Source organism: Psammomys obesus, unplaced genomic scaffold, assembly GCF_907164565.1.
Source record: "Psammomys obesus unplaced genomic scaffold, mPsaObe1.curated_primary_1811, whole genome shotgun sequence".
NCBI classification, from domain to species: domain Eukaryota; kingdom Metazoa; phylum Chordata; class Mammalia; order Rodentia; family Muridae; genus Psammomys; species Psammomys obesus.
The window spans coordinates 6,656,134-6,679,000 of record NW_026596125.1 but is presented as its reverse complement, the minus strand read 5'-3'; the positions used below and the strand labels follow the sequence as shown (position 1 = coordinate 6,679,000).

The following is a 22,867-nucleotide window of genomic DNA, read 5'->3' as shown; positions in this document are numbered from 1 at the left end:
GGAATGCATGGAGCTTACATAGATGCCCTCACAGGAAACAGCCCGTGAGGGTAACCTAAGTGTCAAAACTTCCCTTGGGTTTACAATCACCATGGAAACACACTTCTGGTATTTCTCTGAGGGTATTTCTGAGGAGGTGTAACTGAATGGAAATAGCACGCGCTCTTGAGTATGGGGACACAGCCTGGGGTCCTGGACCGACCACCAAAGAGGGAGCTGAGCACCAGCACTCATCTCTTCCTGCCTCCTGTGTCACCATCTGCTTCACGCTCCTGCCACCGCGGCCTGAGGCGGCTTAATGCATTGCTCATGGGGAAACGGCAAGCACACAGTAGGGAGGGTGACACAGATGACCGCGGCAGCACAGCACTGGGCAGAGGATGCCAAACTCGACCTACTGCATTCTGTATCCATTTATACCTACAACGTTCAAAAAGGGAGAGGGGGCCTCCAGGGGACAGTGATTCAGAGGAAGGTGAGAAGGCTGGTTAATATCCTGTGCTTAATATTCTGTCTCTCCTGGTTTTCACAGTTGTCTTCACTGTGTATGGAAACCCATGAAGGTGTACACGTGTCTATGTACACACAGACAGATGTGGACAGCCTCTGTCTATGATGCATGTCAGTGAGCAGTTAAGCAGGCTGGGTGTGGGGCGGACTGGCAGGATGATCCTGAGTCAAAGTCCTGCGCTAAGAGGCAGGAAGCACTCACCTGGAGAGGCTGTGAGGGCCATCACACCATAGTATGAAAAAGCACTCGCTTCAAACTTCATACCTTCCTTCCCGGCTTCTACTTCCACCTTCCCCTGTGGGAAGAAAAGAGAGGGACTTTCAGTTTGAACTAAAGCTAGCCCTTCCTGAGTTGGTTTACACTCCTCTCCGGTGTGCCCAGGACAGACAAGCTTTGGGAAGTAAAGGGCGGATATATCCTCTCAACTGGAGAACTGGATCAGGGTGGGCCTGCGGAGGCGGCAATAAAAGGGCCAATATCTGTAGGTCCACTTAACATTTTCCCATGTCCCCAGCTCTAGAAGGGCCCTCAGTAATAAGAAGAATTGCTGAGACAAATGTTGAGGAGGAAGGACCTTGTTGAAAGGCCGCCCCAGGAGGGGCCAGAGCTGAGAGGCAGCAGGCTCAAGGGGCAGCTTTGTGTCCATGGAACAGAGGGGCATGAACCGGCTCCAGGGACTCTTCTCCGAGCCCAGTGTGTGGGTGTCCAAGCAGACACCTTGCCCGACTCCCGGGGGCACTGAGGAGGGAGAGCAACCCTAGAAAGTCTCCTTCCATCCACACAAACTCCTCTGAGCCTCCGTTCTTCTTCCCCTCTACATGCCTGAGACTGCTCATCCTCCATCACCTCTCCCATCCCTGCAGCCTTAGAGGCGACCTTCAGCCTTCAGAATAGGTGCTCTGCAGCCTGTTCTGGGAAACACTTCCCCAGTGAAGGGTCAGTGCAGGAGTGTTCATATCACCCAGTTTGCCTCCCCCAGAACCTCCTGTGCAAGGAGCAAACCAGCAAGCTACCACTTGCTACAAGGGAACTATTAAACCAGGCATGGTGGCATGTTCCTATATTCCCAGGACTTGGGAAGTAGGGGCAAGAGGATCAGAACCCCAAGACCAGCCTGGACAATATGAGACTGTCAAAAGAGGAAAAGGGAGCCAGGCATGGTGGTGCACGCCTTTGATCTTCAGTGCTCAGGAAGGCAGAGGCAGGCAGATTGCAGTGAGCTCGAGGCCAGCGTGGTCTATAAAGCACGTCCAGGATAGCCAATGATACACAGAGAAAACCTGTCTTGGAAAAAAGGAGGAGAGGGAGGGGAAGGATTGAGAGAGAGGAAGGGGAAAGAGAGAGGGAAAGGGAGAAAGGAAGAGAGAGGGAGAAAAGAAGAGAGAGTAGGAGGAGAGAGGGAGAGAGAGGAGAAAGGGAGGAAGAGAGGGCAGGCAGACAGGCACACAGGCTAACACTGCACTGTGCTTTATAATTCACTAATGCTCACAGCGCTAGGAGGGAGACCCAGCTGACCAATTGGGGAAGAGGAGCCAGGAAAGGCAGGTGATGGAAGAAGAGCTCTCAAGAGCTGCCGCCTGCTAATATGAACTCTGGTCCCTGGACCACCTCCCACTTGAGTGCATTAACATTCTGGATTAGAGAAGACCCTCCTCTGAACATCACATCTTCAGAAAGCCATTTGTGCCTTTGTTTAGGCACAGGAAATACTAGCTGACTGATCCCAATTAATTCTTGTTAAGAAGGAAGGAAGGTGGGATGCAGAGCATCTCTGTGCGTGGTGCTCGCAGCTCTAACCCTGCCCCTTGTGCATGCCAGGCAAGCACTTCACTGCTCAGTGCACTCCCAGGATCTAAACCCATAATTTCTAAGCAACCTGCAAAGGAGAAAGAGCTAAAGCTTCCTAGATATGCAGCCAGACAAGGAGGTGCTGCGAGCCCCAAGGAGCTCTATTCCAGTGGGTGGAAGGCAGCATGGAGAGCTAGAGGCAGAAGGCTTCACACCGACATGCCGTGTAGCCCGTGCCTGTAGGCCTAGTGTTCAGGAGGCAGAGGTGGGAAGATTGCTACAGGTTCAAGGCCAGTTTGGTTTACACAGCAAAAGTTCCAGGCCTCCGGGGCTACAGAGTGAAGCCCTAGGTAAACAAATGCTCCCCAAACTGGAGGCTGAAGAGATGGCTCAGTTGGTAAAGAGCCTGCCAAACAAGCAAGAGGACCCGAGTTTGGGTCTCCAGCACCCATGGAAGAGACAAGTGCCAATCAATCTGAAGCCCTAGCACTTGGCGGGTACTGAAATGAAGGATCTTTGGAGCTCACTGGCCAGTCATTTTAGCCAGTTGATGAGACCTCAAAAGATAGGGTGGGGGCTGGAAAGATGGCTCAGAGGTTAAGAACACTCACTGTTCTTCCAAAAGGTCCTGAGTTCAATTCCCAGCAACCACATGGTGGCTCATAACCATCTATAGTAAGATTTGGCATGCAGGCAGAATGTTGTATAAATAATAAATAAATATTAAAAAAAAAAGATAGGGTGGAAAACAATAATGGGAAATACCTCCAGCCTCCACATGCACCAACATGCTTGCACATACATGCACAACCACAGTACCTACCCCCCCCCACGCCCACACACAAGCAAATGAACAAAAAGAATATAAGGGGTTCAGAGAGACCCATTTACTTCCTGTTCTGCCATGAGGACACACTTTCTGCAGGAAGTCTAAGGATGAGCAGGATCTGGCTGACCCATTGGTATGAAGGAAAGTCTGAGGCAGGAGACAGCAGACAGGCTTCCAGGCCTACACAGGCAGACGGGACCACAGAGGTCCTGGAGCAATGGCTAAGGACATGGGTTCAGGAGCTAGCACAGTGCAGGTTAGTGTGGCTGTGCTGAGAAAAGCCACCGGGGAGGAACATACATAATTTGGTAAAGCTGTCAAAAAAGAAAATGGGAGGAAGCAATTCTAATAGAAGTGTTCATCTGAGGGCCTCAAACATGGGCATCCTGGTGGGAAACCAGAGGCTGAGAATTGAGAACAATTTCCAGGACCAGGTCTTCTGCAGAGAGTCCAGTGGCTGAGGAGAAGGAAGGCTCCAGCTGGAGCTGGAGATCCTGGGGTGATGGGAAGGATGGCAATAGAAAAAAAAAAAAATGAGAGACAAAGACCAGCCTGTCATCTTTGACTGACAGGACGAGGAAAGCCAGAAACCAAAAAGGCGCTGACAGAAAAATCCTCACCAAAGAAGCCAGGCAAGTGAAGTTTCCTGGCACAGGAACAGTTAGCAGTGACAGCCATCACAGGGATGTGATGAGAGCACAGGGTTCTGACAAGGAACTACTGAGCCAGCAAGAACACCTCTACTCAGAAGTCAGTAGGAGGAACAGGAGAAGCAGCGAGGAGCATTTCAAAGTTGGTGTGGAAATGAAGTGGCTAGAATAGGGTGCTGGGCACAGTTGACAGGGGAGGGTTCTTTGAGGGGTGGGCCTTTCCAAGAGGGAAAGAGAGGGAAGTAGTGGCAGGAAGAGATGACATTTAAAGAAGGCAAAGGCAGAAGCAGCACGCAGTGACACAGGCACCATGACATTCTCACCCTGAAGAGCACTACCACACACCGCTTTCAGAGATGGCTGAAGCAGCCTCTCCACTCAGCTGTGGGGACATCCCACAGCCACAAAGTGACTTCTCCCTCCAAAGGGTCTGGGTTGTTTTCACAATCCACAAAGGCTATGTACTTGGTCTCTGCAAGTGAGTGCGCGTTCCCACTTTGTGATTAACCATTAGAACCAAAAGGGCAGTCGTCTCCCTACCAGAGCCAGACTCTCAGGAAGGAAGCCAGCTGACGACCCGGCAGGGCTGTGCTGGGTCCCTCACAGTAACCTCAGAAGCACAGGGTCCCAGAGACTGGCCCCAGCTCCCATGCTCCACACTCAGGCGCTCTGGGTTCATCAGTATAAGATGTGAACTGGACAGGAGAACGGAAGTTCTTCAGGTAACATCAAGAATGTGCGAGGTTTGGAGTCTCATTTTCTGGCTGTTTGTGAACAATGGCCTCAGGTCTGGAAATTGTTCTCTGGTCTCAAAGACTCCCTCCCATAAATGCACAGGGCCAGGTCTACTGACCAATCAATCAAAGACGGCTACAGAGAGATTCCACAGCCACCCGAGACTACAGCCGTCCTGCAGTCCTTCAGGGCAGGCACCAGGTAGGAGCACCTACTCTGCTCTTAGATGCCCAGGAGTCCCAACCAGCAGTCTACTGTGGACATGCTGGGCTGAGGCTCCCACGTGTTTGGGTTCCAAGAAGTGGCAGCAGATAAGGGCCACCATGTTTTTCTTCATTATCTCCTGCCGCCATCATTTCAGAAAAGGCCACAGATTGTAACTGCCCCCTCTAATTTAGAAAATGTAGTTTCAAAACAACAAACACAACTGCCCTCAAACTGAACATGAAACGCTCCATGAAAGATGGCCTGTAGTTGTCCTTCTTTTCTCCTTTTCCTCCAACTGGTGACGGTGGCACAGCAGCACCCAGAAACCACTTACAAAATTGGAGCAGATTAAAAAAGACGACAGAAAGTGGGGAGACAGGGCTCTGAGGAAGTCTGAGGGGCAGTGAGCATGAGTAAAATACAGTGCAAACACTGAAGTCCTCCACAAACAAATAAAAATATATTAAGAAGAAGACAGGGCGGGAAAGGTGGCTCCACAGGGGAGAGTGGCTACTGCCGCGCCTGACCACCCAAGGGCACTCCCCAGGGTCCGAACGATGGAGGGAGAGAACTGACCTCTACCTATCTTCCAACCTCTACACACAAGCTCTGACACAGTTTCAGCATTAAAAAAAAAAAAAAAAAAATCTCAAAAACAAACAATATCCAGTATCCAGATTATAGAAAGTAACACATGAAAATCAGCACAGGCTGCGCAGTCCGTTCAGCAGTCTGAAGCACTTGTTGCTGGCAGGGGACCCAGGTTTGGTTTCACAAGGCAGCTCCCAACCATCTGTAACTCCAGCTCCAGGGCATCTATCTTGTGCCCTCTGCTCACTCCCAAGGGCACCAAGCACACACACAGTACACAGAAATGCATGCCGGCAAAACACTCATAACACATAACAAACGAAGTCAAAAACAATTGGCATCACAACAGACTGAAGGACCCCTGCAGTCCCCTGCATTCTCAGAGTCTCCATTTGCTAGAGTTAAAGCCGCCCAGGCTGCCCTCCGCAGACAGAAGCTTTTCTGACAGGCGATTTCGGGGACACCAGGAGCATGTTTTCATTTGAGCGACAGTAGTTTTTAAAGGATCATTTCAAATAACCTCACCAGTATGCTGTTAGGGCCATCCCTAATGGGAAATGGCTTAGAATCAGGTAGGTGTCTTTGCATACAACTTTTCCATATAGGAAAGAATCTACATTATTGATCTTACTTTTGAAATATTCATAAGCTTACTCTATAAAATTAAAAAAACAGAACAGGCCATGATGGACTGCAGGCTTTCTCAGAGGAGCTAGGATCAAAAAAGGAGGTCTACTCCGATATGGTGGCACACCACTATGATCCCAACTCAGGAGGCAGAGATAGGAAGATCACAAGTTCAAGGCCAGCCAGGGCTACATAGTAAGGCCCTGGCTAAAACTAATTCTTAATGACATTTTTTAAAGGCTCTGGAAGGAGGCGCAGTAGTGCAGCAAGGATGGCTTTCTGAGTAAGAACTCAGGCACAGAATGCCCCTTCCTCTGGATGAAGTATTAGCTGACTTTCTTCTAAGTGCCTGTGTGTGCTAGTCAGCACCTATCTCTGGCTTCACAGTCAGCCCCGACGCCATCTGAGTCAGTATGGCCCAATAACCCTGCAGTAGATAACCTTGTGGTTAGTGTGGCGGCTTCACGCTCAGGCTGGGTGCTTCCTGTGCTTGAGTTCGTTTTAGGCCGTGGTCACAAAACCACCACTGGGGCTATCAGAAGGGAAGTAACAGGGGACGTAGCTCAGTTGGCAGCGTGCTTGCCTGGCATACACAAAGCCCTGAGTTTGATCCCCATCAAGCCTTGCCGATGCCTGCAAACCCAGAATTTAGGAGGCATAGGTAGTTCATAATCATACTGACTCACACTGAAGTCTATCACGTGCTCAAGGCCAGCCTGGGCTGTATGATATCCTTTGAAAGATAAAAGGAGGGAGGAAAGAGAAAATGGGAAGACAGCAAGGACAGCTGGACGCCAAGGGCACAAACATGGGCTATTTCCTGCCATGCACTCAAAGATGCCATCTGCTCCTGGTGTGGCTCCGGCCCTGGAATGCTCTATAGTCACGGCTTTCTGTCTCGTGGCCACACAAGGAAGCCTGAGAATCTGCCAGTTTACTTCATGAATGTTATTATCAAGTGATATATTAAACATCAGTGGCCCAATATCAATTTATACACGTTTGGTCGTCTGGTTGACCCTCTGCCTGGATGCTTAGAACCACACTGGTGTGTCAAATGGCATGACTCAAATCCTAATGACTAAACCCGTTTCTGCACCAAGTGGGAGCATCTGACAAAGAGTTGGGGTGACTCGGGTGTGTTCGGGATTTGAGAAACCCTGAGCAGGAGAGAAGAAAAGAGGGTGAACTTCACAGAGACAGCTCAGGCATGGCCACTGCAGGTCAGCTAACAGCAGCTTGTACTGAACAGACACTCAGAGTTGTTCAAAGGCAGCCAAGGACTCAGAGGTTAGAGTTAAACGCTAATCTGAAAAAGAGCAAAACCTACTTTAAAACGCCTTTGAAATCTGTATCGAAAGCTTTAAAAGTATGCATGGGGCAGCTGAAAAGAAAAGGCTTGCTTACATGTGTCACCTCTCCACCGCAAACACCAACCGCACAATTACAGCCATCCAGTGCGTCTTGCCTTTTGCTAAGGAAAACCGTGCCCGGCAGTTACAGCTACTGTGCATACACAATTCAAAACTTGTTAGAGTGACTTATTTTATGGATGTGGACATTTTGCCTATAGGTTCACCGCGTGCATGCCCTCAGAGGCCGGAAGAGGGCATTGGCCCCTAGAACTGAGGTTAGGGTACCTGTGAGCTGCCAGGTGGGTGTTGGAACGCAAATCTGACTCCTCTGCACGAGCAAAAAGTGCTCTGCCTGCTGAACCATCTCTCCAGCCTGAACCTGACAGACTGCATATGCTTTCCACTTCTGTACTACACATGCTCCCTCACATGGTCAACTCAAACTTCATCTAGCAGGCACGCGAGAGCCATTTCTACCGTTTTACAATGGATTTGCTCTACGCTTTCATGGATAGTATTGAGAAACAATGGCTTATACATGAAACTGTTAACTTAAGAAGCAGAGTCGATTTATAAGCACCTTTCTGCTTACTATTTGTAGCTTGTTTTTAATTTCATTTTAAAAATTACATTACAGCCAAATAGTGGTGGTGCACGCCTGTAATCCCAGCACTTGGGAGGCAGAAGCAGGCAGATTTCTGTGAGTCTGAGGGCAGCCTGATCTACAAAGTGAGTTCCAGAACAGCCAGGGCTGCACAGAGAAACCCTGGCTGGAAAAAAGAAGCAAACCTAAATTACATTATTAACACACTTATTCGGGGGGAAATGCACGCCACAGTGCACATGTGGGAGACAAAGTCAGTTCTCTCCCTTCCACCGTGCGGGTCCCAGGGACTCAAACTTGCGTCATCAAGCTTAGTGACAGGCACCTCCACCCACTGAGCTACATGTTGACCTTTACAGTTTGGTTTTCAAAATAGTTTTTTTTTTTTTTTTCCCTGAAGTCAAAAGATGATAGTTTTCTGTCATATGCAGAAGCAAAAAAACACAATCTGAAAATACAAAGAGGCTAACAGGGAAGGAGAATAGAGGGACTGAGAAGAGGCCAGAAGACAGAACTTATCAGAGTATATGCGTCCACATACAGAAGTGTTGTGAAATCCATTAATCAATTTGAGCTAACAATTTGTAATCAAAATAGAAGAACAGAGAAGCTGGGGAAATGGCTTAGTGGGTAAACTGCATGCCAGACTAGATGCAGACCTGGGTTTGAACCCCCAAACTCACATGAAAGCCAGGTGCAGCTGTACACATCTGTACTGCCAGCAAGGTGTGGGACAGTGGTGGGAGAGCAGTGAACCCCATAGCTCTATGGATAACGCTCTGTGAAAGAACAGGGGATTGTTTTCTTCACAAATGACAATGTATTATAGTCATTGATCTTTTCAATTATCTCAAGTGTATACATTAATGTATATAATGTTGGAAACTAAGAGCCTAATTACATATTACATATTTTTCAAGACTTTTTTTTTTTTTAAGAGGCAGAGTCTCGCGCAGTCCTCAAATGTGGTATGCAGCGGAGGATGACCTGGAACTTGTGAGCCTCCCACCTCCATTTCCACAGGGCAGGGACTGCCGGGGGTAAGGCGTTCTGGGGATCAGAGCGGGGCTTTGGGCATGAAGGCAAGCTCTCTAGTAACGGGTGTGTCTCCTGCCACCGTGCGTTAGTTGTTCCCCAGGATCTAGCCAGCTATGTCTACAAACCTGTCTTTTTGTATTTACTGGGACACAGTAAGTCATCTATGTGGTGGTTCATGTCTGTATTCCCAGTACTTGGGTGGTAAAGGCAGGAGGATCAGAAGTTCAAGGTCATCCTTACCTACATAGCAAGTAAGAAGTCAGCCTGACAATACATGCTACCCTGCCTCAGAAAAGCAAAACTACTCCTCCAAAAAGTGTATTTCTCTGGTTTCTATGTTTGGCTATCTCTAAATCTTAATTTTTATCTTACTGGTTGGTTATATAATTTAAAGTTATTGTCTAATTGTTCTTGGTATGTTGGTGGAAAAAACACTGCTATCATAACCATGTGCCTTCGGGGCACAGCAGGTAAAGACATCCGCCGGAACACCCGAGGACTACACTTGGAGCCTGGAACCAACACGGTAGAAGAGAACAGACTCCCACGGGTAGCTTTGACCTCCGACCTCCACTTGCTGCTCCCCACGGTGCATGCACACGTGCGTACAGCGGAGCACGCAGGTGTGTGCCTGTGGAGGCGTGTTCTTCAAGCTCAGCCCTCCTTATTCTCTTGGATGAGGTCTCCCCCTGCTCTGGGGCTCACAGATTAGCTGTCTGGCCAAAGAGCCCAGGGACCCACCTGTGTGCGCTGCCCTACCCCCAGGGCCGAGACTGCGTATCACCACCATTCGCTCAGCGCTGCACGTGGGTTCGGGGGAGGAACGCAGGCCAGGCAAACACCTTACCAACTATGCTCCTGCTCCTGTCACAGTTCTAGTTTTAGACTCGTTTCTTGAAAACACACAGAGTCAATCCAGATTCCATTGTGATTTATCATACTTTTATTACCTCATTTACTAAAATCCATTAACGTATTTTAAAAGTCTATTTTAAAAAAAACTTGAAGTTTTATTTTTATTCACATATAGTTTGTCTTTTGTTATGTGACAAAATATTCTTTTAATTAAGTTCACTTAAATCATTACTTTGAAAAAGCTGAGGTTTATTTAACGTGGGACTTAAACCAAAAACTTTAAAATGATAGGCAACGAGAGACAGCCCAGCTGACAGAGAGCTTGCCAAGCCTGAACAAAACCCTGGGTTTGGTCCCAGCACCATGTAAGCAGCGTGCAGTGGTACATGCATAGAATCACAGGAGTGGAGAAGTAAAGGATCAGAAGTTCAAAATCAGGGCTGGGAGATGCTGCAGAGCTTCAGTACTTGGCTGCCCAGCCATGAAGACAGTTTGGACCCCCAGAAACTCACATCAATGCCAGCTGGGTGTGACAGCCCACTTCTAACTCTAGTCTCCAAAGGGAGACTCAGAGCCAGCTAGCCAACAAGACAAGCCACACAGCAGGCCCTAAGTTTGACTGAGAGGCCCTGCTTTAATGAGTAAAGCAGAAGACACTAGAAGACGATTCCCAACATGAATCTTGGGCCTCTACCCCATGAGAAAGGGAACATATGTATGTGTACACATACATGAAAAATGTGCATACCATACATATGTGAAAAAGAAAAAAAGGTCAAGGTCACCTTCAATTACACTGGATGTTTGAGGCCACCCTAGGCTATACAAAAGCCTGTTGCAAACACTAATAGTAAACTTATGTGAGTCTTCATGTAATTCTAGTTTCCAAATCACCTGCTTAAGGAGCTTTTCTGAAGGCAGTAGGCATTGCTTTCCTCTGGCTGCATGCTCCCGAAATGCAGAGACCATGCTCTATACACTGGCATGAATTGTGCTGGGGTGGCAGAATTTGAGGGTGGAATGTACTTGGCAAAAGATGGCAGCTATGCCAGACTGACCGAGGGTGGCATGGTATTTTGTCCTGTTATTCTCTGGTACCTCGGATAATTGGCTAGTTTGCAAGAACATGGGTTTTGCCAAAGTCTGCAACTTAAATACCCCCATAGGCCTGCTCATTAACCACATATACTACTTATCAGATCAACAAACAAGTCATAGTAACTAACATGCAAGGCACTCAGACACAGGTTGTACTAAAAGATAGCCTTAGAAATAATAATAAAAAAAAGATTATAACTTCCCTATATATTTTTTTTATTTATCTACTTGTTTGAGACAGGGTCTTAAATATCCCAGGTTGCTCTTCAACTTGTTCTGTTGCTCAGGACAACCTTTATCTTCCTGATCCTACTGGCCTGCCTCCCCATTGCTGAAATCCTATGCCACTATGCCTTGTTTATGAGCTGCTAGGGATTAAATTTAGGGTCTTATAGCAATGGAGTCACACCTCCAGTTCCTCCATAAAGCTTCTGAAAGATTTAGTTCATTTTCTAAGTGTTTATTGTGTACATGTTTTATCTGCATGTATGCGTGGGCACTACATGTGTGCCCGATGCCTGAAGAGACGAGAAAGCTGGGGATTCTTGAATCCCCAGGAACTGCAATTACACATGTTTGTGAGCCGCCTGCAAAATCAGCAAGTGTTCTTAACCACTGAGCCATCCCTCCAGCCCACAAAAGTAACCCTTTAAGACAGGTTTCTGACAGCCTATGAGGAAGCGGCCATGAGCAGCGATCCCATGGGTGCTTCTTGCTATTGCTTGTTTTGTCACGTGCCGCACACCTGCCTGTGTTTCTGACACCCACATAGCAGAGTACTTCATCCACTGAGATGACTGGGGCCTTGCTGAACTCATGGAAATTTTAGGGTTTGCCAAGTACTAATCATGCTTTTCCGATAGCTCCAGTCTATATCCGGGAAGTAGCATGAAACATGAGGAGGCTTACATAGTTAGTGTCCTTGTACTGAAAGGAGCCGTGACTTCTGAAAAGTGACTTGCTATGGAAGATGTACAAAAGTCCACAAACTAGAGTTTTACTCAGGGTGACCACGGCAGTGCCTGCTATATGCAACTGTGCTATCACGAGTCCTCAAAGAGGGCTGGGAACAATGGCCTCCCCGCCACTCTTGGGGTTATGTCACATTAGTGAGAGGGCACTGGTCACAGTTAGTTACCAATGCTTCAGGCGACCATCATTATTACAATGGTCCCTACTCAAACAGCCGGGTTAGCAACCAGCAACATAAGCACTAAATGATTCTGCCTGTGGTGTTACTGGGATATGGTGAGAACAGAAGACAGTCCAAGCGTGTCTCAGTCACTGTAAAAGACCACGTCCTAATGAGGAAGGAACAAAGAAAAGACGATATAAAGAGAACCCATTTCAAATGCCCACCAAGGTCTGGACAAAAACAGGCACATTACTAGATGCCTTAAGAGTCTCTAATGTCACTTGGCTTTGACACAACAGCAAAGCCTCAAGCGCCTTTGGTATCGGATATGAAATGAGTGCACTGCCTCCTCTTAGAATCACCACCCGGCTATGCAAGTGGACATAAACCCTCCCCATAATACACACATGTAAAGTTAAGAAGGCAAACCCACTCGCCTCCACCAGGCCTCCTCAGAGCAGAGAAGATGGTGCTCAGTGAGGCGAGCCGCGCAGAGGGGCTCCTGACCTGCAGAATGAGGACGAAGTAGTCTACGGGCTTATTCCGTTGGTAGAGGTAGCACTCGGGGGCTTTCTTGTTCTTCTCATCATACTTCAGCTCCTGGATGACATTGGGGTGCTTTAGCAGCCTTAGGAGGATCTTCTCTGACATCTGGGATGGGCTAAATGCTTCTACTTCTATAGACACAAACACAACTTGACATTACACTTCAAAGAAGGGCAAAGGCCATGCTAGCAGTTGAGGTGCTTAGAGCAGAAGAACCCTTGACAACAGAATGATACAACACAGGTGAACCAGACTTCCGTGTGGTGATCCACTGGGGTCAGATTACCTGGGAGAAATGACAACGGTGGGATATTCATGTCTGGTCCTTTTTATACTTTCCTTTTCAACCTGTGGCTTGAACCATCGGCTTCTATCCCATAGGGTGCCCTATATTTCTGATTGATGGGAAGGATAACCTAGCGGCAGCACACCCCTCCCTGAATGCCAGGACACCTTTCAACTCAAGCCACAACAGTCCGCCTGTCACCACCAGCCAAAGGAGGAAGCCACGGTCAGGAAGCATGGAGGGTGGGTTAGTACTGGGCGTAGAGCTGGGCTCCACCTCTTGCTCTCCCACACCACTCTCCCGAGAAATTCCAGGGAACAACCAAGGGAGAGATTCAGAATAAAAGCAAGGCCGTGCACGCATCAACATGCACTCCGACTCGACAACCAAAAAGGAAATGGTGGTCGGCACTGAAAAAGACAGTCATTTCATCTAAAATAACAGAAAAATCAAAGCTGCAGACTCCAGGGTGCTAGTGTAAATGTGGACTTCATGGTCCATCCGAGGCAGAGTGGGTAACACTGAGTTTTAAGTGTGATTCTTCCACAGGAAACAACAACAGTACCAGAATAGGAAGATAATGATAGCAAAATATTTTTAACTTATTTTTTTTAATTAGATGCTATATACAAAAGCTACAAAATTCTGGATTCTGTGATGTTTTCATAGTAAGACAATACATTGCAGGGAATTTGGAAAATACAGAAAAAGAAAGAAAATAAAAATCATCTGTAAGCTGACTGCTTAGATAGCCATTCAGAGCAAGATGGTGAGTATTTCTTTCCAGTGCTTTGCCTAGGCATATGTGCCTGTGTACCTCTGTGTATATGCATACACAGACCCACAAGTGTGGTCCTGGGATACACACACTCTGATGTCCAGGGACTAAGGGTCCTACTAAACAGGAAGTTATGGACACTTTTCCATTAATGGGAACAGTGAGCACATCCATGTATCTGACAGTGGGTGACCTCCTGCCACGGGTCGCTGCTGAGCTTTCAGGGCACTAGTATAAACGCACTGCATCTGGTTAAAACTCACTGGCCCATCTTGGAGACAGATGTCTTCTACAGCCTCTGGGAGCTTCCAGATTCTACCCACGCCTTCCATGGCCAACAGAGCGTACCCTTCACCTTAGAGGGCCATTCGAGGATGTGAGAGGGTCAGTCAGTCTCTGAGATCTTTCAGCCTTGACCACTTGGAAGCAGTCAATGCTGGCTGGCCCAGTGGCTTTAACCTTGTAAACATTTGCCTCTGGATGGGGACCCCAGTTAATAAGCTGATTTGAAGATGCCACCAGGAAATCCAGGCCAAACTCAGTAAAGCTTTCATTTCATCAAAACCATAAAAGATAAGGATTTAATTCTGGACGCCTGTGTTTCTTCTTTGTAAGTCTTAGCGTGACCACCTGCGTGACCACTGGTGTCCACCTGTTCTTCCAAGGCAAGCTGAAGAGAGAATTACTCAACTGTCCAATCATACGAAGTGGTGCCTGGCTTGCACTGTCAGCCTCCTCCGCCAGCTGGCTCGCCCGTGGGGCGTAGCTGGAAGGAGGCGACCTGGCCTACTGTACACATGCAGTGCGCCACTAACATTTGTCCTTACCTTTCAGACCAATTTTAAGTTACTGGTCCACCCCTGGCAAGTGTCTCAGAGGGTTCATGCCGACACTGAACACAGGAGAGGAGAGAATTTAAAGAGAACAAAACAAAACAGAACAGAAACAAAACAAAAGAAAAAAACAAAACACAAAGTGGCATTACTTGTCACCCCATTTCCCAGCCTCCACCCCCAGCCCTCCAGTCAGCATGGTGAGGAAGGCTTTAGGGCCTGTAGATCTCATACTGTGATAAGCACACTTGCCTGTTGCTAGGAAACGGTGCATGGCCAGGAGAAGCTGCGGTGATATTTTAACCTTCATCTCGCTGTCTGTCTGCTTAAAGGCAGAGAAATCTTGCTTTCTTTCACGGTGGGCCACTTTCTTTTTTGTTCTGTTATCAGCTAGGATGGAAATGAGGAAAGAGAAGACAAAATCAGGGCTCATTATTGATGAAAGAAACAAAGCACACTGTTTTGAAAGGAGCTAGAATCCCTTCTGGGACCAGTAGACATCATGGAAATCTCACAGAAGGGACAGAGAGCATAGGGAATGGCTGGGTGTGCAGTTGCCTTAGAGAGCTCCTACAGGATATGACTGGACAGACAGGACAGAATCACACAGCAGCAGACTGGCCCTCGCAAGTGCTACCAACCCAGTCCTGGGAGGAAATGCCACAGGCTACACCTGAAGGAAGTTGTCTCTGCCTTGTAGAGGGCTTTTCAGCCTCAGGTGAAAGAAAAGAAATACACAAACAAGACTCCTCAAGAAGAAGCCTCACTCCAGGAATGCCCTGTTCAACATCTCTGCTTCATTCCTGCCCCAGACTATGAGATGTTCAAGGTCAGGCAAACATGGGTGATTTGGGAGGAATGAGCCAGTCCCCTCTGCAAAAGGCCAGAGAGGAAAATACCCAGGCTCCAGCTTTGCTGCCGACTCTGAGCTGCTTCTCTGCAAAAGCAGCTGTGTGTAAATGAACGAGCACAACAACATTTATGGAAATTTCACTTTTTGTTTAATTTCTACATATCACAAAGTAATTATTTTTCTGGTGATATTTCTCTTAGTCATTAAAAAATAATGAGAAGCCATTCTTGCCTTGTGGGCCATATAAAATCAGGTGGCAGACATTCATGGAATATGATTTGCCAACCTCTGATCTAGTAGCAATCTCCTATAAAGCCATTTTTTAAGGATAAAGTGCTGATTAAAAAGAAAAAAGAGAGAGGGACGAACATGACAAGACCACAGTTGTGTATGATGGCTAACACCTGTCACTCCAGCACTTAGAAAGCTAAGGAAGGAAAATTATGTATGGTCAAAGCCAGTATAGGGACAGCATGAAGCTCTGTTTCAACACCTGTCCCCTTCCCTGCCCCCCCCAAAAGAAAGGAGAAAAACAAATAAACAAAGAACAAGGCCCCAGCTGCTTTCTCTGTCCCCAAGAGTCAGCACTGCTATCTGCCCAGGGTAAAATATCAATGACTAGGGGCTTATACTCAGATCGCAAATTATTTTGAAAATCACAAATTATAAGCCAATATGAAACTTAGAAATAGTTCTCCAATGGAAACTAGCTGTTACCATGGCTGACCTCTCACCTAGATTGAGACTAACCCGTAAGTCACAAGTTCAGCGCTTCATACCAAGAGGTCATGTCACGCAACACTTCTCCATAAAATGAGTCAGTACACCGAGAGTTTAGTAAACATTTAGTAACATTTCCATTAAAAAAACATATCCAAGATTTCATGAACATTCATATTGTCTTCCCAATGGCAAGGACTACCCCAGGGGAAAGATCTATACAGAGATACATCAACCTGCACGAAAAGGGGTCTGTGACATGGCTGGCTCAGTGTGAAGCGCTTGCCTCCAACCTGAGTTGGGTCCTTGGAACCCACATAAGGCCTGCACATGTGGGCTCACATCCATCGTACAGGATCATAAAAGAAGGAAAGAACAAAAACAATAATATTCTCTACTAGGAAGTCTCCAACTGCCTTCTAAATATCAAAAGCATAAAACAGCCAAGAATACTATACAGATGTAAGGGAAACAAGGGCACATATTTTAAAGATAATTCTTAACAATTTAAAAGTTTTTCATTCATTAGGTGCTACAAAATCTTGGAGGTGTTAAAATGTGTAATGTTCCACTGTAAAAAGACTAGATAAAAGTCACTTTTTTTGAGCAAGGCGTTCCTGGAATGCTGCAGGGTACTAAAGGAGCTCAAGTCCACAAGTTGTTTCAAAGCTGAGAGGATGAACAGAGTCCAGGCGTCCCTTTCCTGCCTCAGGAACCTTGGGCCCTCCTCGGCATAACTAACTTTTCAAAGAGCCTCATATAGGGGTTGGAGAGCTGCCTCGGTGGTTGAGAGCACTGCCGGCTCTTCCACAAGTCCCAGGTTCAGTTCCCAGCACCTACATGGCAGCTCAGAACCATGTATACCTCCAGTCCCAAAGGACCTAAAGCCCTCTTCTGGCTTTCTAGGGTACTGCATGCATGAATGTGGTGCACAGACACACATGCAGGCAAAATATCCATACACAAAACAAATTTTAAAAAGAAAGCCTCATCTGATAAAAGTGGGGCTGAGGGTGAGGACTGATGTTTCCTTTCCTGGTACAGTGAGGCAGTTGTGCACCCCACGGAGACAAGGGAGGGCCGACACTCAGGTCAAGTTCATGCCTGCGGCCTCCCACTTTCTGGTCTAAATACTCACCATTCCCATCTGCCCTTCAAAGGAGGCAGCGAAGCACACAAGAACACTATATTTTGTGTGTATGAGGGGAGAGTATATGTACCTGTGCACACGTTTGTGGAGGACAGAGGTCAACATTTGAATGTGCTCATCTACTGCTGTCTACTTTATTTACTTGTCTTGGAAAAGCGGTATCTTACTGGACCTAGAGCTCACCAAGAAATCACTGGCACACGGCTTCTGCTGTGGGCACTGGGAGGCCACACTTGCGTCCCCATGCTTGCACAGCGATCAATTTGCCGCCCGGGCCATTCTCTCACATTCTCACTGCACACATTACCAAGTCCCACTCCTGTGCAACACCCCGAGTTACTGGCCCAGTCAACTACGCTGCTCAGTTAATATGCCCTGACCCACAGGTTCTGGAGCAAGGAAATGTCATCAGCTGTCACCCCTCAATTTAATGAAACGCATTCTCTTGTTAAGTATGTGAATTATAAACTTAAGGAGAAACAAATTTGTTTGAAAACTCCCTGCCTAGCTGTGTAACATGAGCCAGCGTAGAATGTAAAGTCTGCCTGAAAACTGAGAGCAGTTTCCCATCTTGGGTGTGGGTTCATGGCCAGGAGAAGCTGCTTACTGAGGAGAAGGCTGCCACTCAGTGTCACTGACTCCGCCCCTCCCTCTGCGATGGTAAAAGCGCCAGGTGACACTGAGAGGCAGCACGCAGCCTGCACACACACTGTGTAATTATAGCAGAGGCTCAGCACTGGGGAGGAGGGCTTAAGGGGCAGGCCAGCAGCAGAGGGCTGGGGAAGGCACACAGCGACGCTGCCACTTACTGTACAGGTCTGTCTCATCCAAAATTTCAGATTTGATGATTTCTTCAATCACATCTTCCAAGGTGACAATCCCCAGAACTTCATAAAATGGGTCCCCTTCACCTTCGTTGTTCACTCGCTGCACAATGGCCAGGTGAGATTTACCTTTAAAGACAGAAGACAGAGTTGAAGAGGTCATTCTCTGGTTTCCTTAGCAGGCTTCTTAGATGCCTTATTGTGTTTTCTCTTTCTGTGTGTTCTCTCACTGGGCCACACCACCATCCCAGCACCAGCACATGTGTGGGTATATGGACGTGTATGTGTGTAGGTCCAGGTCAAACACTGCTTGTCTTCCTCCATCACTCCTCACATTGAGACAGGGTCTCTAGCTGAAACTAGAGCCCACTGATTCACCAGGTTGGTTGGCCAGTGAGGGCCTCGAATCCTCCTCCTGTCTGCACCTTCCCAGTGCACACACGGCAATAGCTGGCACTCGCTCTCTCTTTCATTTGTGTGTGTATGTAAGAATGATATGTGTATGTATACCTGTTTGCACGTGTGTGGGTGCACATATGTGCATATGTGTGTGTGGAGACCTGAAGTTGACATCTGATAAGCCTCTGGATCACTCTTCTTTTTACTGAGCCAAGGTCTCCCACTAAACCCAGAGCTCACAGAATCTGGCTAGTCTAGATAGCCAGCTTATCCCAGGGTTCCTGTCTCTGCCTCCAGCAGCTACCACAACAGCCCCTTTTAGACAGGCTTTGAGGATCTCAACCATCTTTCTGATTGTGAGGCAAGCACTTTATATACTGAGCCATCTCCCTAGTCCTTGTGCCTCCTTGCTTTTTCACATGGATGCTGGGGATGCAAACTCAGTTCCTAACATCCGTGCACTGAAGCTCTTTGCTGATGGAGCTATCTTCTACAGTGCCCTGGTAGCATCGGGGGGGAGAGGAGGCAGCAAAACTTGATAACAAGTTATTAAAGCCTATGTTCCAGCATTTTTAATGGTGTTGCCAATTCCACAACCAAATGGACAAGGCTTCACGAGTCATTAAGACAGCTGAGGAGTGCTACCATAGGCTGCCCTGTACCTACCAGTTCTCTGCTTCCTAGTGGACATTCAGCACCACCAGCTCTTCCTCTGTGATGCATTAGCAATTCTCTCAAAAGGAGAAGGAACTCTACAGATCTCCAGAGAGGTCCAAGACCCTCCCTTATAAGGTCAACAGCACTTTTCCTCCCAAGGATCAAAACGCTGCTGGCCTTCACTGTGCTGATTCTGGGCCACACAGTGCAAGGATCCCTCACTTTTCGCAGAAAGCCACCATGGAAACAAGCAGTAGTCATCACTACCCACCACCATAAACCACACAAGGGGGGCAGAGCTTGTGACTCTAAGAACGTCTGCACTACAGCAGTACAAAGTAGGTCCTTACTCTGAGTGGGCATCTTTGGATATTCTACTTCACAACCCAAGACGCGCCATAACAGTCTAACATAATAATAGCTCTCTTGAGAGAAAGGCAACTTGGCTTGGTTGTAAGTTGCCTTCAACACACTGTGCACTTTGTTGTGCCAGGGAAGGAAGCCGAGCCTCACGCATGCCCGTGAAGGCTCTACCACCAAACAGGCATCCACGCAGGTCAAGTTGATTTCATTAAACATCACTTTTACTTGCTTAGAACGACTACATGAAGAACACGCTTTAGACATGGGCATCTGGGAGACATTTTCAAGGAAATGAGCAAAGTGAACTTATTTGGTTAAGAAAAACCATGGGCAAAATTTGATCTTAATGATTGAAACACTGTAATTTCAGTAGAAAATTATAATTCTAAAACACTCACATCCATCATCATGACTTTGATACCTTCTTAGTAAAATGCTTTTGTGCACATGTATGTGTATGTGTGTGTGTGTGTGTGTGTACATGCCCATGAATGTGCCACCTGTGGAGGCAAGTGTGTCTCTTCACTGATACTTCCCCCTTCCTGTTTGAGACAAGGTGTCTCATGGAACCTGAAGCTCACCAGTTGGCCAGACTGTGGCTTGTCAGCCCCTAGAGCCACCTGGCTCTGCCTCCCAGGGCTGGCATTACAGGCATGGACTGCCGTGCCCAGCTGTTTACATGAGTGCTGGAGAGCCAAGCTCAGGGCTTCATATTTCGTAGCAAGCATTTCAGCTACCAAACCATATCCTCAGCCCCTCAGTAAATACTTCTTTGATGAGATGGGTAGTGAGAGTTACCTTTAAAATATTGAAAAATCTGGTGCAGCAACTTTTAAAAGAGCTACAAAATTAGGTGAGTCAATTCATTTTAGATTGACTTTTACGTGATGGATGTTTGTCTGCATGTATGTCTGTGTATTACATGTATAGCCCATGAAGGTCAGAAGAGGGTGTTGGAGGCCCTGGGACTGGAGTTGTAAGTCAGCAATGAGGGTGCTAAGAATTGAACCCAGGTCCGTCCTGTGCAAGAGCAGCCACAGTGTTCTTAACTGCTAAGCTGGTTCTCCAGCCCTACTAATTTTTCAACTGACTATGGCAATAATGTGAAAAAATATGCAAGGATAAATAATCTGGAGTACTAGGTAGAAGAATAGACCTTTCAAAAAGTTTTTTTTTTTTTTTAAATTATGTGTACGAGAGCATGTTTGTTGTGGATCTGTGCTTGTAAGTGCAGGTGCCTGTGGAAGCCAGAAGGCATCAGATGCACTAGAGCTAGAGTTGCAGGCAGCCTGTGCAGCCCACCAAGGGCTCTGGGAGCTGGTGTCCTCTGAAGAGCATTATGTGCTCTTAACTACTGAATCATCCATTACCTTTCCAGCCCACAGCAGACTTCTCAAAGCAAACACTAACAGATGAGCAAGGGCTGAGGCAGGAGAATGCCATGAGTTCCGGGCCAGCCTGGGCTACAGAGATTGTTTCAAAAAAGAAAACCAAACAACCCAAGGGCCACAAATGGCCGCCTTGCTGCAGACTTCATAACCTAAGTTTGATCCCTGGATCCCATGGCAGAAAGAGTACTGGCTCCAAAAGTTGCTTTCTGACCTCCACACGTGTTCCTTTACATATACAGACCTGTACTTTCTCCCTGAACACACACACGCAAATAACAAATAAACAAAGTAAAACCAAAAGGAAACAATTTTAGACATACTGAAAAGTCACAAAGCCTCTACAGAGTGCTTACAGGCTCTGCACCAGGTCCCCACTGCTACACCTTGCATCACCGTGAGTCAGACAAACACACTGCCATGCATATATTATGTTTCAACTCCAGACACTGTGTTTGGACTTCACTGGTTTTTCCAAAAACAAAACAAAAACAAAACATTTTTCCCCTGCTCCACTATCCGAACCAAGCACCCAGAGACCAGCCGCACATCTCCCAGTCTCCTCAGCCCTTCTGCAGCTGCTTAATTAGTCTGTGTGTCACAACTTCGTATCAGCCCAGCCTGACGCACTGCTCAGGTCCCTCTCCAGTCACCAACCACATCCCACCTCCAAAGGAAGGAGATGAAGGAGTCGGCACTGCATGGATTGCTTGCAAAGGGGATATTTCTCAAAATTTTTCTGCAAAGATTCCAGGCAAAGGAGTGTTGACAGTTCGGACTGCCCCACACCCACAGGCAGGGTAGACAACCTGAAAGAAGCTTGTACTGTGCAGGATGTGATGGCGTGCGCCTTTGATACGGGTGCTTGGGAGGCGGAGGCAGATGGATCTCTGTGAGTCTGAGGTCAGCTGGTCTACAGAGCAAGTTCTAGCACAGCTAAGGCTAGATAAAAAGATTCTGTCTCAAAAGAAAGGAAACAGAACCTCTCCTGGGCTGGGGAAGTGGCTCAGTGTGTGCCACACTAACATGAGGACCAGAATGTGGATCAAGCCAAGCTCTTGCCTGTCGGCAATGCCAGTGTTGAGGAAGCAGAGGGAGGCAGAGTCCCGAAGTCATTAGCCAACCTGTCTGGCTGAACTGATGAGCTTCAGATACAGTGAGACTGTTCTCAAAAAATAAAAAGGGATTGAAAAGAGAGACCTCAAGGTCTGCCTCTGGCCATCACATGAACAAACATACGCACTTACACTAACAAGCACATACAATGCATCCATACCCCACACACAACAAAAGGACGTTTTGGCATAATATCCTATTTAACAAACCAAAGCGGACCTGGCCTCCAGGTTCTCCCAGCATCCTTCAGTCCTTACAGGGCATGGCTGGCATACCCCGCTCTCTACCCTGAACTCCAGCCCAGGGGCTGGGCTTTCTCTCTCCCCAAGGCTCTTCACTATGGAATCCAGACCTTCTGATTCTCTGTGTGCCTGCTTTCTCTCTGCATGCACCAGCCCCCGACCCTGCTTTTCTTAGCTGCATGGTGACTTCCCTGGCCTTGTACCTTGGGACCAGTGAACCTGCCTGAGAGCTGCCCCCAGTAAACCTGCTTTTATGCTTGAACTGGCTCATTTTGTCGATGGAAAATGCCTCTCACCTATCTGCGAGCCCAGACTTTCTCCATTTACTCCCACAGCCACAGCACTGCAGAATAAAGGTGGACGAGGGAGCATCCAGCCGCCTCTCATTCCGCTGATAACACAGACCAAACCACATATGCACTGACGCTACTCCTAGGTTTTCATTTTGGAAAACAGCTACATTTAATAAAAATGTTACTTATGTTAACACACAATGGATTCATGATTGGCCTTTAAAATGCTTGGATAGGTAAATATGTTTTCAATTTCATGGTTTTAAATTCATATACAGTAAATATCGAAAGTTCTATTTCATATAGACTGAAGTTTAAGGGTCTTTTATCATGGTTTGTGGTGTGTGTTTGTGTGTGTGTGTGTGTGTGTGTGTGTGTGTGTGTGTGTGTGTGTGT

At 47.3% G+C, this 22,867-nt stretch overlaps 1 protein-coding gene across 4 annotated transcripts in view; it reads right to left on the bottom strand.

Moving 5' to 3' along the window:
* The window catches only part of Cnnm2 (cyclin and CBS domain divalent metal cation transport mediator 2), a 138,070-nt gene that overhangs the window by 24,986 nt on the left and 90,217 nt on the right, over nt 1-22,867 (bottom strand). For all 4 annotated transcript variants that reach the window (XM_055630101.1, XM_055630100.1, XM_055630097.1 and 1 more), the window contains exons 2-5: nt 17,999-18,142; nt 14,719-14,856; nt 12,531-12,700; nt 713-806 (exon numbers count right to left, since the gene is read on the bottom strand). In XM_055630101.1, coding sequence (XP_055486076.1) covers nt 713-806; nt 12,531-12,700; nt 14,719-14,856; nt 17,999-18,142 — 546 coding nt within the window. The remainder of the gene's footprint in view (nt 1-712; nt 807-12,530; nt 12,701-14,718; nt 14,857-17,998; nt 18,143-22,867) is intronic.